The sequence below is a fragment of the Chlorocebus sabaeus genome, chromosome 9, assembly GCF_047675955.1.
Source record: "Chlorocebus sabaeus isolate Y175 chromosome 9, mChlSab1.0.hap1, whole genome shotgun sequence".
Taxonomy (NCBI): domain Eukaryota; kingdom Metazoa; phylum Chordata; class Mammalia; order Primates; family Cercopithecidae; genus Chlorocebus; species Chlorocebus sabaeus.
Genome location: NC_132912.1, coordinates 50647772 through 50660891, shown reverse-complemented (window position 1 = coordinate 50660891; position 13120 = coordinate 50647772). Strand labels below are relative to the sequence as shown.

General features: G+C 45.2%; 1 protein-coding gene across 1 annotated transcript in view; it reads left to right on the top strand.

Annotated features, from left to right (window-relative positions):
* Positions 1 to 13120, top strand: part of CHAT (choline O-acetyltransferase) — a 53457-nt gene that overhangs the window by 21694 nt on the left and 18643 nt on the right. Inside the window, exon 9 of the mRNA XM_007962564.3 lies at positions 11286 to 11455. Within this exon, the coding sequence (XP_007960755.3) occupies positions 11286 to 11455 (170 nt within the window). The remainder of the gene's footprint in view (positions 1 to 11285; positions 11456 to 13120) is intronic.

Below are 13120 nucleotides of genomic sequence, written 5' to 3'. Positions count from 1 at the left end.
CATTCCTGTCAGCAATATATGTATAATCCAGTTTCTGTGCATCTTCACCAGCATTTGGTGTTGTCACTATTTTTTATTTTAATCATTTTGATAGATGTGAAGATAATGTAATCCACCACATTAACAAACTAAAGAAAAAAATAACATGATTAATCAATACAGTAAAAGCATTCGGCAAAATTCAACATCCATTCATGATAAAATGTCTTAGAGAACTAGGACCAGAAGGGAACTTCCTCAACCTGATACGGAACATCTACAAAAAGCTTATAGCTAACATCTTATTTAAAGGTGAAAGACTGAATGCTTTCCCCCTAAGATCAGGAATAAGAGGATACCTACTCTTACCACTCTGTTTAACACAGTACTGGAGTTCTGGGCAGTGCAGTAAGGCAAGAAAAGGGAATAAAAGGGATACTGACTAGAAAGAAAAAAAATTAAATGATCTCTATTTTCATGACATGATTATGTATGTAGAAAATAGTAGCAAATCTACAACTCCAAAAATGCCTAGAATAAATGAATTCAGCAAGGCTGCAATATAAAAGATTAACATACAAAACTCAATTATAGTCTTTCACCTTTAAATATGATGTTAGCTATAAGCTTTTTTTTATTTATTTATTTATTTTTTTGAGACAGAGTCTCGCTCTGTCACCCAGGCTGGAGTGCAGTGGCGCGATCTCGGCTCACTGCAAGCTCCGCCTCCCGGGTTCATGCCATTCTCCTGCCTCAGCCTCCTGAGTAGCTGGGACTACAGGCACCCGCCACCGCGCCCGGCTAAATTTTTGTATTTTTAGTAGAGGTGGGGTTTCACCGTGGTCTCGATCTCCTGACCTTGTGATCCGCCCGCCTCGGCCTCCCAAAGTGCTGGGATTACAGGCGTGAGCCACCGCGCCCGGCAGCTATAAGCTTTTTGTAGATGTTCTTTATTAAGTCAAGGAAGTTCCCTTCTGGTACTAGTTCAATAAGAGATTTTATCATGAATGGATGTTGAATTTTGTGAAATGTTTTTACTGTATCAGTTAATATAATCATGTTATTTTTTTCTTTAGTCTGTTAATGTGGTGGATTACACTGATTGATTTTCAGATATTGAACCAGCCTTGAATCCCTGAAATGAGCCCCAGTTGGTCATGGTGTATAATTCTTTTCATATATTGCTTAATTCTACTTGCTAATATGTAGTTCAGTATTTTCTGCATCTATGTTTGTGAGGGCCACTAGTCTATAGTTGGTTTGGTTTTTTGTTTGTTTGTTGTACTGTATTTCTCTTCTTTTGGTATCAGGATACCAGGTTCATAAAATAAATTGGGAAATGTTCCCTCCTCTTATATTTTTTGAAAGAGATTGTATAAATGTGGTATCAATTCTTCCTTAAATGTTTGGTAGAATTCGTCAGTGAAATTATTTGGGCCTGGAGATTTCTTTTTGGGGAGTTTTAATGTTGTTAATTCAATATCCTTAACTCATTTATGCCTAGTGTTCCATTATTAGAACGCTAAGCTTGTGGGAGTTATTTGTATCCTACTGCTTAAGGTCATCACCAAGGTCTGATTTTTCACCAAAAAATTTACAACCTCCAGCATAAATGGGTTAATAATTATAGGGCTATTCAGATAATCATAATATTCAATGCATTGTGGTAGCTTATACTTTTCAAGGGATTTCATGTAAGTTGTCAGATTTATGTGTATAGAATTGTTCATAGTATCCTCTTATTATACTTTTGATGTCTGCAGGATCTGTAGTGATATCCTGTTTCATTCCTGATATTGGTGGGTGTGTCTTTCTCTCTCTCGCTCTCTTTTTTTTTTTGTCAGTCTCTCTATAAATTTGATTGGCCTTTTAAAATAACTACCTTTCTTTTTGCTGCTTTTTTTCCTGTTTTCAGTTGTATTGATTTCTGCTCTTTATTATTTCCTTCATCTTGCTTGCTTTGGGTTTTTTTCTGCTCTTCTCTTTCTAGGTTCTTCAGGTAAGAAATTATTGATTTGAGACTTCTCTAATGTAAGCATTTAATGCTATAAATTTTCCTCTCATCAATACTTTAGCTGTATCTCACAAATTTTCATTTGGTGTATTTTAGTTTTCATTCATTTCAGTGTATTTTTTAAAATTTCCCTTAAAACTCTGATATAGTTTGGCTCTAAATCTCCATCCAAATCTCATCTCGAATTGTAATCCCCGCAAGTCAAGGCAGGGACCCGGTGAGAGGTGATTGGATCATGGAAGCGGTTTCCCCCATGCTGTTCTCATGACAGTGAGTGAGTTCCCAGGAGATCTGATGGTTTAAAAGTGCTTGGCAGTTCCCCCCTTGTTCTCTGTCTCTCCTGCTGCCATGGAAAAAAGGTCCTTGCTTCCCCTTCTCGTTCTGCCTTGATTGTAAGTTTCCTGATGCCTCCCCAGCCGTGCAAAACTGTGAGTAAATTAAACCTTTTTATTCATAAATTACCCAGTCTCAGGTAGTTCTTTATAGCAGTGTGGAAACAGACTAATACAGACTCCCTCTTTGACCCGTTAATTGTTTAGAAGCATGTTGTTTAGTTTCCAAACGTTTGGAACTTTTTACGTTATTTTTCTGTTACTGATTTCTACTTTGATTCCACTGTGGTCAGATAACACATTTTGAATGACTTTAATTATTTTCAATTTGTTGAGGGTTGTTTTATGGCCCTGGATATAGTCTATCTTGGCATGTGTTCGTTCCATGGGTATTTGAAGAGAATGATTGATGATATTGTTGATTTCTTGTACGTCCTTGCTGAATTTCTGTCTAGTTGTTCTAACAATTGTTGAGAGCAGTGTTACAGTCTCCAAGTACAATTGTGGATTTGTCTATTTCTCCTTTCAGTTCTGTTAGAGTTTATTTAACATATTTTATAGTATGCTTGGTACAGATGCATTTAGGGTTGCCATGTCTTCTTGGAGGATTTATCCTTTACTTTTATATAATGCCCTTCTATGTCTCTGGTAAATTTTCTTTGCTCAAGTGTATTTTACCTGAAGTTAAGATAGCCATTTCTGCTTTCTTTTGATTAATGTTTGCATGCTATATGTTTTTCCTTCCTTTTACTTATAACCAACCTATATCATTATATTTGATGTGCATTTCTTGTAGACAGCATATAGCTGGGGTAATGTTTTATAATATATTCCATCAATCTCTGTCTTCTAATTGGTGTATTTAGAACATTTACACTTTACATAATTATCAATGTGTTAGGGCTTAACTCTGACATCTTAGTTTTTGTCTTCCAATTATTGTTCTCTTTTTCTTGCCTTCCTGTGGGTTACATGAATATTTTTTAGAATTCAATTTTGATTTACCTGTAAGTTTTTTAGTATTATCTGTTTGCATAGCTTTTTCTAACAGTTTCTATAGGTATTACCTTGTATATACATAACTTATCACAGTCTATTAGTGTTGAAATGTTACCAGTTCTAGTGAAGTGTAGAAAGCTTACCACCTTTTATTCTCCTTTGTTTATAATACACTTGTCTTAAATATTATCTCTATATACATTTAGAACAACATCAGGCAATTTTATGATTTTTGCTTCAACACTGAAACATAGTTTAGAAGACTTGAAAGGAGAATGAAAATGAATTTATTTACTCAGATATTTACCCTTTCTATTGTTCTTTCTTCTTGATGTTCCAGTGTTTCTCTTTTTATCATTTCCTTTCTTTAAAAAAAAAAAAACTTTCTTAGGGGCCAGCTGCGGTGACTCATGCCTGTAATCCCAGCACTTTGGGAGGCTGAAGTAGGTGGATCATGAGGTCAGGAGTTCAAGACCAGCCTGGCCAAGTAGAGACAAACCCTGTCTCTACTAATAATACAAAAATTAGCCTGGTGTGGTGGTGGGCACTTGTAATCCCAGCTACTCAGGAGGCTGAGGCAGAGAATTGCTTGAACCTGGGAGGCGGAGGTTGCAGTGAGCCGAGATTGGGCCACTGCACCCTCCAGTTTGGGCGACAGAGAGAGACTCCGTCGCAAAAAAACAAAAACAAAAACAAAGAAACCTACTTTCTTTAGTCATTCTTTCAGGATATGTCTGCTTGGCATAAATTCTCTTAGTTTTCTTCATATGAAAATGTTTTGATTTCCCCCTCTTCATTTCTGAAGGATATTTTTTCTTATAGAATTCTGGATTGATAGTTCTTTTTTTTTCAGTGCTTACAAAATATTACGGCAATTCCTTCTGATCTTCATGATTTCTGATTAAAAAAAAAAAATCTGCTGTTGTCCTAGTTGTTTTCTCCTATAGTATGTGTGTGTGTGTGTATATATATATGGATGTGTGTATATATACATGTGTATATGTATATGTAATACACATATATGTGTGTGTGTGCATATATATATATATGTATATATATATAAATCATTTCTCTCTTGTTGCTTTCAAGATTTTTCCTTCGTCTTTAGTTTTCAAAAGTTTGACTATGATATGTTTTGGTGTATATTTCTTTGAATTAATCGTGTTTGGGGTTAACTTATCTTCCTGAATCTTTAGATGTGTGTCCTTTGCCAAATTTGGGGATGTGTTAGCCATTATTTCTCTGAGTCCTTTCTGCTCTGCCCTCTTTCTCCTCTCCCGGGAATTTGGTGACATAAACATCATTTTTTGTCTCAAAGGCGCTTAGACTCTGTTTCTTCTCCCCCAGTCTAATCAGTGTTGTTCTGTCTTCAGGTTCACTGATTCTTTTCTCTTCTCCCTAGGTTCTACTGCTGAGTCCATCCACTATGCTTTTTATATTGGTTATTCTATTATTCAGTCCTAACATTTCTATTTGGTTCTTCTTATAGCTTCTATTTTCTTGCTGAGAATTTCTGTTTCTTTGTGGAGACTTCCTTTTTCTTTTTTTTTTTTTTTCATTTGTTTCAAATGTGTTAAAATTGCTTGTTGAGGCTTTTTTATGATAATTGCTTTTCATTTATTTTTCTTTTAATTTTTATTTATTTATTTATTTATTTACTTACTTACTTATTTATTTATTTGAGATGGAGTCTCACTCTGTTGCCCAGGCTGGAGTGCAGTGGCGTGCTCAATGCAGCCTCCACCTCCTGTGTTCAAACTGAGATTTTCCTAGTTCTTGGTAGAATGAGTGATTTTCTGTTGAAACTTGGATATACTGTGTTATGAGACTTGGGATCTTATTGAAGCATGTTTTAGCTGGCTTCCTCTGACACTGGTCCAGCAAGAGAATGGGGGAGGTTTTAACCAGGTGGAGATGGAAGCACAGGCTCCTCACTGGGTCTCTGTTGACACCCTGGGGGAGGGGGCTTCTTATTACTGCAGGGTTGTTCAAGCTCCCTACACGGTCTCTATTAAAGCTGTGTGGGGAAAAGGAGGGAGGACTGGTTATTGCCCAATGGAGATGAAAGTGCCAGCTTCCATCTGAGACCGTGTCTTTTCTGATACCCCCAGAAGTTGAGATGCCTCATTACTGACTGGTGATGGTAGACATCTGGGCTCTCCACTTGGCCTTTGCGGGTGAGGGTGTTGGGGGAGGGAGGGATGACACAGTTTTTCTCTATGGTGTTTGGCTGAAGTAGAACGGTTATTACCTAAAAGTTTTATGTCTTGCTGTTCTGATCCTTTGACTCTAGTCTCTCTAGAGAGCAGGCTTTTGTTGATTGTTTGTTTTTAACTATACCCACTTGTGTTTTTACGTTGCTGGGTTCTTCAACTGCAAGTTGGATATTTTAGGTAAAAAACAAAACAAAACAAACAAAACCCCACAGTGTATTAGTTTGTACAGCTGGCATAACAATACCACAGAGTGGTGGTTTAAACAACAGACATGTATTTCTCACAGTTTTGGAGGCTGGAAGTCCAAGATGACGGTGTCACAGGGTAGGCATCTACAAGCCACCTTCTCACTGTGTCCTCACATGGCCTTCTCTCTGTGCACACATGCTTGGTATCTCTTCCTCTTCTTATGTGGACACCAGTTCTGTTAGATTAAGACCTTATTTAACTTTAATTATCTCTGTAAAGGCCCTCCCTCCAAACAGAATCACACTGAGAGCTGAAGCTTCAACATATGACTTTTCAGGGGACAAAATTCAGTCTGTAGTACCCAGAGAATCTGCTGCTACGATGTTCCTTGGGTTCTGAGGTCTCTGGCTGGTCTGCCTTCTTCTCTCCATCTTTCAGAGTCTTCTTACTTTTGTTTGAAATAAAATGTCCAAGTTTTTAGCGGGAAGAATGGGGAAAAGTGTATGTTCCTGGAATCGGAAGACTCTCCATCCAGAGCTCTTGAAAGGGGCCTGATGTAACTCAAGTCAAAGCAGTTCTGTTTTGCAAGAGTGAGAAATACTTCTGTCTGAATTCTCATAGTCTCTGAGGACCGACAGCATAAAGATCACCCCCTAGGCCACAGAGCCGGGAAGAATATGAGATGTGCGATGGCAGATTTACCTCCCAAAAGAAGAACGTACTCCTTCATCTGGGGAGGAAAGACGCTCAGATGGGATTGGGAAAGGTTAAGAAGGTCTAAGCCCCTGAGAGAGAGCCCAGTTCATCCATCTCCTGGACTGTGAGAAGGAGGATGGGCATGGCATAGAAATCTGACTTGTGCTAACTCCTCAGGGAATAGATCACAGCAAGCAAAGGCAAGTGTCCCAGAGAGGGTGGTGTATGTCCGGGGGTACTTGTGCACAGTAGTGCACATTAAAGAACTGCACCTGAGTCTTGCCACCCTGCACAGAGGTACCAGGTGCTGTTTTATCTGTGCTCACCAGAGTCTCAGACTATAAGCTTCCAACCTCTAACGCTAGCCTCAGGGCTCCCCAAGGCCTCCTGGCCTCTGGAATTTCCACACTACCAAAGCTGTCAGCTCCCTCCTTGGGCGTGGGTGTCAGAGCAAGCTCCTCCTATTACTCAATCCCCATCTCTCACTGTTAAGCAGGGCTCCCTGAGGAAGATTGATTCACCACTTTAAAGGAGCCTCGATGTGCTCGATGAGGATGCCACAAGACAAATGGCTCCTGCCGTGTGCCTTCAGCCCGCTGTCCCGTGTTTCCATTACATTTGGGCCACAGTCATGGTGGATGAGCTTGGGTGTAGTGTTCATTTTCTGCCTTACACGATAAACTTGTCAGCATTTGACTGATCAGCTACTTATATGCAGGGAGTTCATTTGCAAGGCCACCTGGCTTCCCTCTCTGCTGTCCTGCTCCCATTTCACCCTGTCTAATGAGCCAGGACCTGGTTCCTGTTGGGCAGCGCAGGGCTCCTGGGCCCTGCAGAGTCTGCACGTGATGGCAAGGCCTCAGTGCTTCCTTACAATCCGCCTCTCCTGCCTGGAGGTGACGAGGGCAGTGATGCCCAGGGAGCCATTCTTTCCTTGCATTGCCCAGTTGAAAAGAAGTGTGCCAGGCCTCCACCCTCCTGCCTCGAGCCTGCATCAAGGCCTGCTCCCAGCCACCTGGCTGAGCAGGCATGCTGTGGGCTGCCTCAGGAGCTGCAGTCTGCCCACTCCGCACTGGCTTTGGGGCTATTTTTAAGGAGCCCTTGGTGAAGGCAGCTACCAAGCCAGGGCTCTCAGAGTTCACCCTGAAGTACGACCAACAGGGAGGAAGTGTGCAGCATTCAAGCTGCCCATGGCCCCGGCTTGGCTGGCCTCCCAAGCTGCCAGGTATCCTAGACTCTGCTCTGACCAGACTGAGCTCTTCCATGATCCTTCAGTACTCCCTGTTGTTGCTGGCTAAGGTCACATGACTGAGCTGGGCATTCATAGTCCTTGTTGATGAACCTGAGCATTGGGGTTGGATGCCTGAGATCAAATCCAGCTCCCTCCACTTAGTGGGTGATTATTAGCATCCCTGTTTACAAGAGAAACCTTATAAATGGCCTAAGGTCAAGATATTTGGTTTCTCTGCTCCTGACCTATAAATGAAGCATGACAATGATACCTATCTCATATGCATCAACGTGCATGTTTAGATTGATACCTGGCACATAGTAGGTGCTCAACAAAGGTTAACTAATAGCATCACATCATTATGTTCTTCTAGCCCCACCTAAATCCTGCATGCCTTCACCCATAAGCTGGAGGTCAAGCCGATCACTCACAAGCTCTGCTTACAAGCCCGGGGATCTGTTCCCTGGCCATCCAAACCACTGTCCCACCCCCCACCTACCACCCTGCACTATTATACACCTCCTGGCATGCCTCTCCCTTTTTCTTTGCTGATCTGAGCCTGACCCAGACCTGACCAAAGCCTCCCCACGGCTCTGAAGGCACTGGCTAGCCTAGCAGCCTGCAGGGACCCCTAGCCCAGCACATAGTGCAGGGCTGTGCACCACAGCCATCTGCAGGGATGCCTAAGGAGGGGAGAAGGGCAGAGCAAGGGGCCTTGCAGAGAGGAAGAAGCCCTACCTTGTCCCAGCCTCACCCTACCCCCAATCCCGCATCAACCCATGAAGCTCAAAGCCTCAAAGTAGTTGGTTTTTGCCCTTCATAAGGACATGGCCTTTCCCTTTCCCAATAGCCAGCTGGGCACCTCCAGGCCCCCTCTCTGAACTGGGTCCACAGATCCCAACTCTACCTGGGCCAGGCCAAGGGAAGCACACTAAAGTCCATTACCCAGCATGGGCTGTGCTTGCCTTATGCAGAGGGACTAGGCTCCACCCTTGATGAGTGCTGATATGGGGAAGGGGAGCAGACCAGGGGTCCAGAGGCTGCAAGTGCTGACTGTCCAAAGCATGGTGGTCTGGGAATGGCAGTGGGGTCATGTGTTGTGCAGCAGGGAATGGTGGGCAGGGGTTGGGGAGCACCTCTGGGCTCTGGTGCTATATAAGGCTAGCTTGACAAGAGTGCAGGTTCCACATCTGCACTGAGCAAGCTGTGGAGACCACATGCTCTGCGTGTCAGGAGTCCTCCAGGGCAAGGCTGGCACTGCCAGAGGATGAGGGAGCTCAGGGAGGGCTTTCATTGGCAGAGGAGGAGAAGAAGGGCCTTGTCCTGGGCACAGCCTGCATGATGAGGAGGAGATTGGATGTGCACAGGATCAGGGAGGGGCAGGAGGTTGTCTGTGAGGTCCATGCAGGGATCTGGGGAGGGAAGGAGGTGGCCTTGAGGGGCAGCAGAGGTAAGCCATGGAGCCCGCGGTGCCGTGTTTAGAAATTTGGATTCTCCCTTGTGGGCAGTAGAAGCGGTTTCAGGTTCTGAAAGGGTAATGTGGTGACTGCATCCGCTTAGGAGTTTACAAGAAGGGGAGTTTCACCAGGGCCTGGGCTGGCTCTCATTTATGCTTAGATCCTCAGGGCATGGCCAGATCCTTGATGCTGATGAGACTGAGGCAGGGAAGTCCAAGAGGCCATGCAGAGAGTGAGGAGGCATCCTGCCCATATAGGGACCAGGAGGGGTTCTGAAAGCACAGGGTTCTCAAAGCTTCATCCTCGACAGGAAGGAAAAGAGGATGTCCCAAGGCCAGGCTGGCTTCCCAGAGTGGAAGGTCTGCTGTGGGAAACATCTCGTTCCCCAGAATTTGCAAAAAGTGAGAGAAAGGGGATGCATGGGGCCTGGAGACTCCTTTCAGGCAAAGGCATCTGTGGACACTCCTGGTGAACTTGGAGAATTCACCTGGGCAGAGCAAAGACCAGTGCAGTTAGCTTCTGTGTACCCAGCAGGCATTGAGAAGACCTAGGGGATGGTCTTAAAGATTGACTTACCACCCTGGGAAGGGGAGCTGTCCACACGCCCGAGGAAGGCAAAACGCAGGCGAGAGCTCCCACCGTCATATCCGCGATCCAGGCAGCAGGATGGAGGAAGGTGGGAAGCAGGACAAAGAGCACATGCCAGTTATCTTTGAGGAGGTTCCCCGAAAGCTGTTGTGTAGTTTTTTGAGATCTTGCTCGTAGAATTTAGACACCTGGTTACCCCTAGCTGTAAGGGAGGCTGGGAAGTATAGCTCTAGTTGGTTACCCATGTACCAAGCTAAAAACCAGGGAGGGGTTCTACGAGCAAGCAAAGGACATGTAGTGTGCAACTAGGAGTCTCTACCACGTAATGCACCTTTGCCTGCAAATGCCATGCACCCCATCTTCCCACACACAGAGCACTTTCACCCCTACTGCCTCATCCTGTCCCAGCATCCAGCCCCAAGGTCAGGCTCTCCTGGTGATATGCAGTCCTCACCATTGGGTCTTGAAGTGACTCCTTGGAATTTTAAACCAATATGTTAAACTTTGGGTGGATTTTTTAACTTTTGGTGAACTTGAAACCAAGAGGCAGGCTGTGCACTCCCACACCCAGTACAGAGTAGTGGAGAGAACATCGTCAGCACAATGGACTCCTGTTTGGAAGAAACGGGAACAGGCAGCGGGAGCAGGCCTGGCCCCAACAGGTCCTGCCAGGTGGGCTTGGTGAACCTCCCTCTGCCCCGTGGAGGAAGCTGCCCTCCGGTGCTTTCTGGGAGGAACGCATGTGTCCTTGGTGAAGTCACGTCCTCTGTGCCTGACTCCCGCTCCTGAAGAGCCGTCCTTGTCTGTACTCTTCCAGTGCCACCGGGGAGGGGGATTCCCTTTAGAAACCTGCTTCCTGTAGGAGAATGTCTAGAGGAGCCTGGGAATTGGTAGAGGCTAACACAAAAGCCAGCTGTGGGCCAGGCTTGGAGCTCCTTTGGATCCATTAGTCCAAAACTGTTCCTATGAGCTCATCCACATGCAGGTTTGGAGCAGCCTGGCCCTTCTGTCTACAGCTCTGCCTCCGAACCAACAGCTTGAGGGCAGGGAGGTGAGCAATACACTTCCTTCAGGTTTTAATGTGAAATTGCCTAATTTTAAAATTGCAACAACAGTTTTGAAATTGCAGTTTAGATGTCTGAAAGTCATAGTTCAGCACAAACAAGCATGCCTACACACAGATGTGGCTCACAGGAGCCCAAGTGGAGGGTGCTGTTGGGTGGGGGATTAGGGGCCCCTCCACTGATGTGGGCTGACTTGAGGGTCTAAGCATCCCACTTCATCTTGGCTTGCAGGACCAATAGCCCACACATCTAGGGGAGAGCTAGTCACAGCTGGAGGGCAGGGCTCCTGCAGGGACCATGCAAATAAGTTGGGATCCTGGGATAGGACAGAGGCTCAGGACACTCTGGCTGACTTCACCGCCCACCCACAGTGGGGCAGGGTGGGGGTCAGGGCCACTCAAGACCTGGGTCTTGGTGTGATCCCAGAAGATGGGGCTGCCGTGTCCTGTCTGGGGCTCTGAGCGGGGAAGCCTGGCCTGGAGTGGGACAGGTGCTAGGGCTGTGCCTGCCTCCCCTGCAGACTCCACCAACCGGGACTCGCTGGACATGATTGAGCGCTGCATCTGCCTTGTGTGTCTGGATGCGCCAGGAGGCGTGGAGCTCAGCGACACTCACAGGGCACTCCAGCTCCTTCACGGCGGAGGGTACAGCAAGAATGGGGCCAATCGCTGGTACGACAAGTCCTTGCAGGTAAGCTGTCCAGGTGGCCCTGCAAGAGCACAGCCATGCCCCCAGCAAGAGAGTGAGCAGGCAAGCGGGCACAGCCCGGTGCTCAGGCCCACACGTGCTTGCATCTGGCAGGCACACTCACTGGCTTCTGTTGCCCGAGAGGCTGGGTCTTAAGGGTCAGGATTGCCGGAGGGGTCTGAGATGCGCTGTTGATGTCAATCTCTGGACCAGCCAGAACTCTTCTCAGGAACCAGTGGCTGAACCCAACTCAAACTTCGTAACCTTCCTGCCGCCTGTGCCAGGAAGGTCTGGGCCACACCTGAGGCCCATTTCCCATCACCCATCACACCTGTCAGGTGGGGGTGTGCCAGGAGTAGGAGAATACAACAGCCCCACTGAACAAATCCTTCATGCATTCTGAAAGAATAATGTCTGATGCCCAGAGCTGTCAGCTTTTTGGATGTCCACCCCCATGGCCTGACGATTTCAACATACCTCCCTTAATCCCTGAGAAGTAGAACAGCCCAGCATTTCCATGGAAGAAAGATCATAAGTGAGATAAAATAAGTCATATATGTTCATTTATATGACGTCAGCCTAGAAGCAAGAAATTTATTTTGGCCTAGAGAAAAATACCCGTGCAGACAGGACGAAGTCAAGGTCAAATCATTCATTCCCATTCTGCCATCTTCCTTTTATTCCCCCAACATGCCAATCCTGAACCTAGTCTTGTTTATTTTAAAGTCACTACACTTTTATATTATATGCCATATAGTACAAAACAGCACGCAAAAACAAAACATCTCTCTACTTTGGGTTAGCAAAGCTCACATTGATAAGCATATCTAGACAACATCTCGTTTTCCTTTCTCTCTGCCCCTACATTCTGCAGGTTTTCCTTTTTATTGGTTTGTATACTGGTTCCGTTATTTCTGATACGCTCTCCGGCTGCTGGGCCAGCTGTTTTAGCCTCCACAGTGGTGCTAATGGCTTATCATCTTTCACGGAGCAGCTGTCGGGGTGAACCGATATAATACATACACAGAATCTGGAACTCAGCCTTGGCAGCAGTTTTTAAAAGACACTGCTTTCCTTCCTTCTTTCCTTCCTTCCTTTTAGTGACAGGCACAGATAAGTACTAATGTGGGAGTGGGCACAGCCCTCCCCACCATCTCTCATGGGTTAGTCTATGCTGACCTCCAGGTTCTTTTTGTCAGCAGGACAGACTATCAGGTGAGCCGGAGAAGCCAGCAGGGCTGCATGGACCCGAATTCAAGATGATGGAGAGCTGGTCTCAGGACAGCAAGGCAGGGGACACTGGGGGTGGGAGGGGAGGGTCTGCAAGGGGTGAGTTTGGGGAGAAGCTCTGGAAGTGAGTTTCTTTGTAGAATGGGAGTAAAGATCCAGGCATCTGAGACACAAGGCGAGAGATTGAGAGGACACCAGGAGAGAGGCAGCTCGGGACATGTGCAATGGTATGGTGCCCTGGTAGAGACTTTAGTAAAACTCCAAAGGTTGCTTGTTTTGTTCATTTAGAGATAAAGAATGAGTATCTCTTGGGTGTGGTGGGCTACTAGGCAGCCTGCTTTATTTGCATTACACTTTAAATAAAATGAAAAAAAAAAAAGGAAAGAAAGAAAGAAACGTGACAGAACATAAAACTTGAAAATAAATTTCTAAAACTTA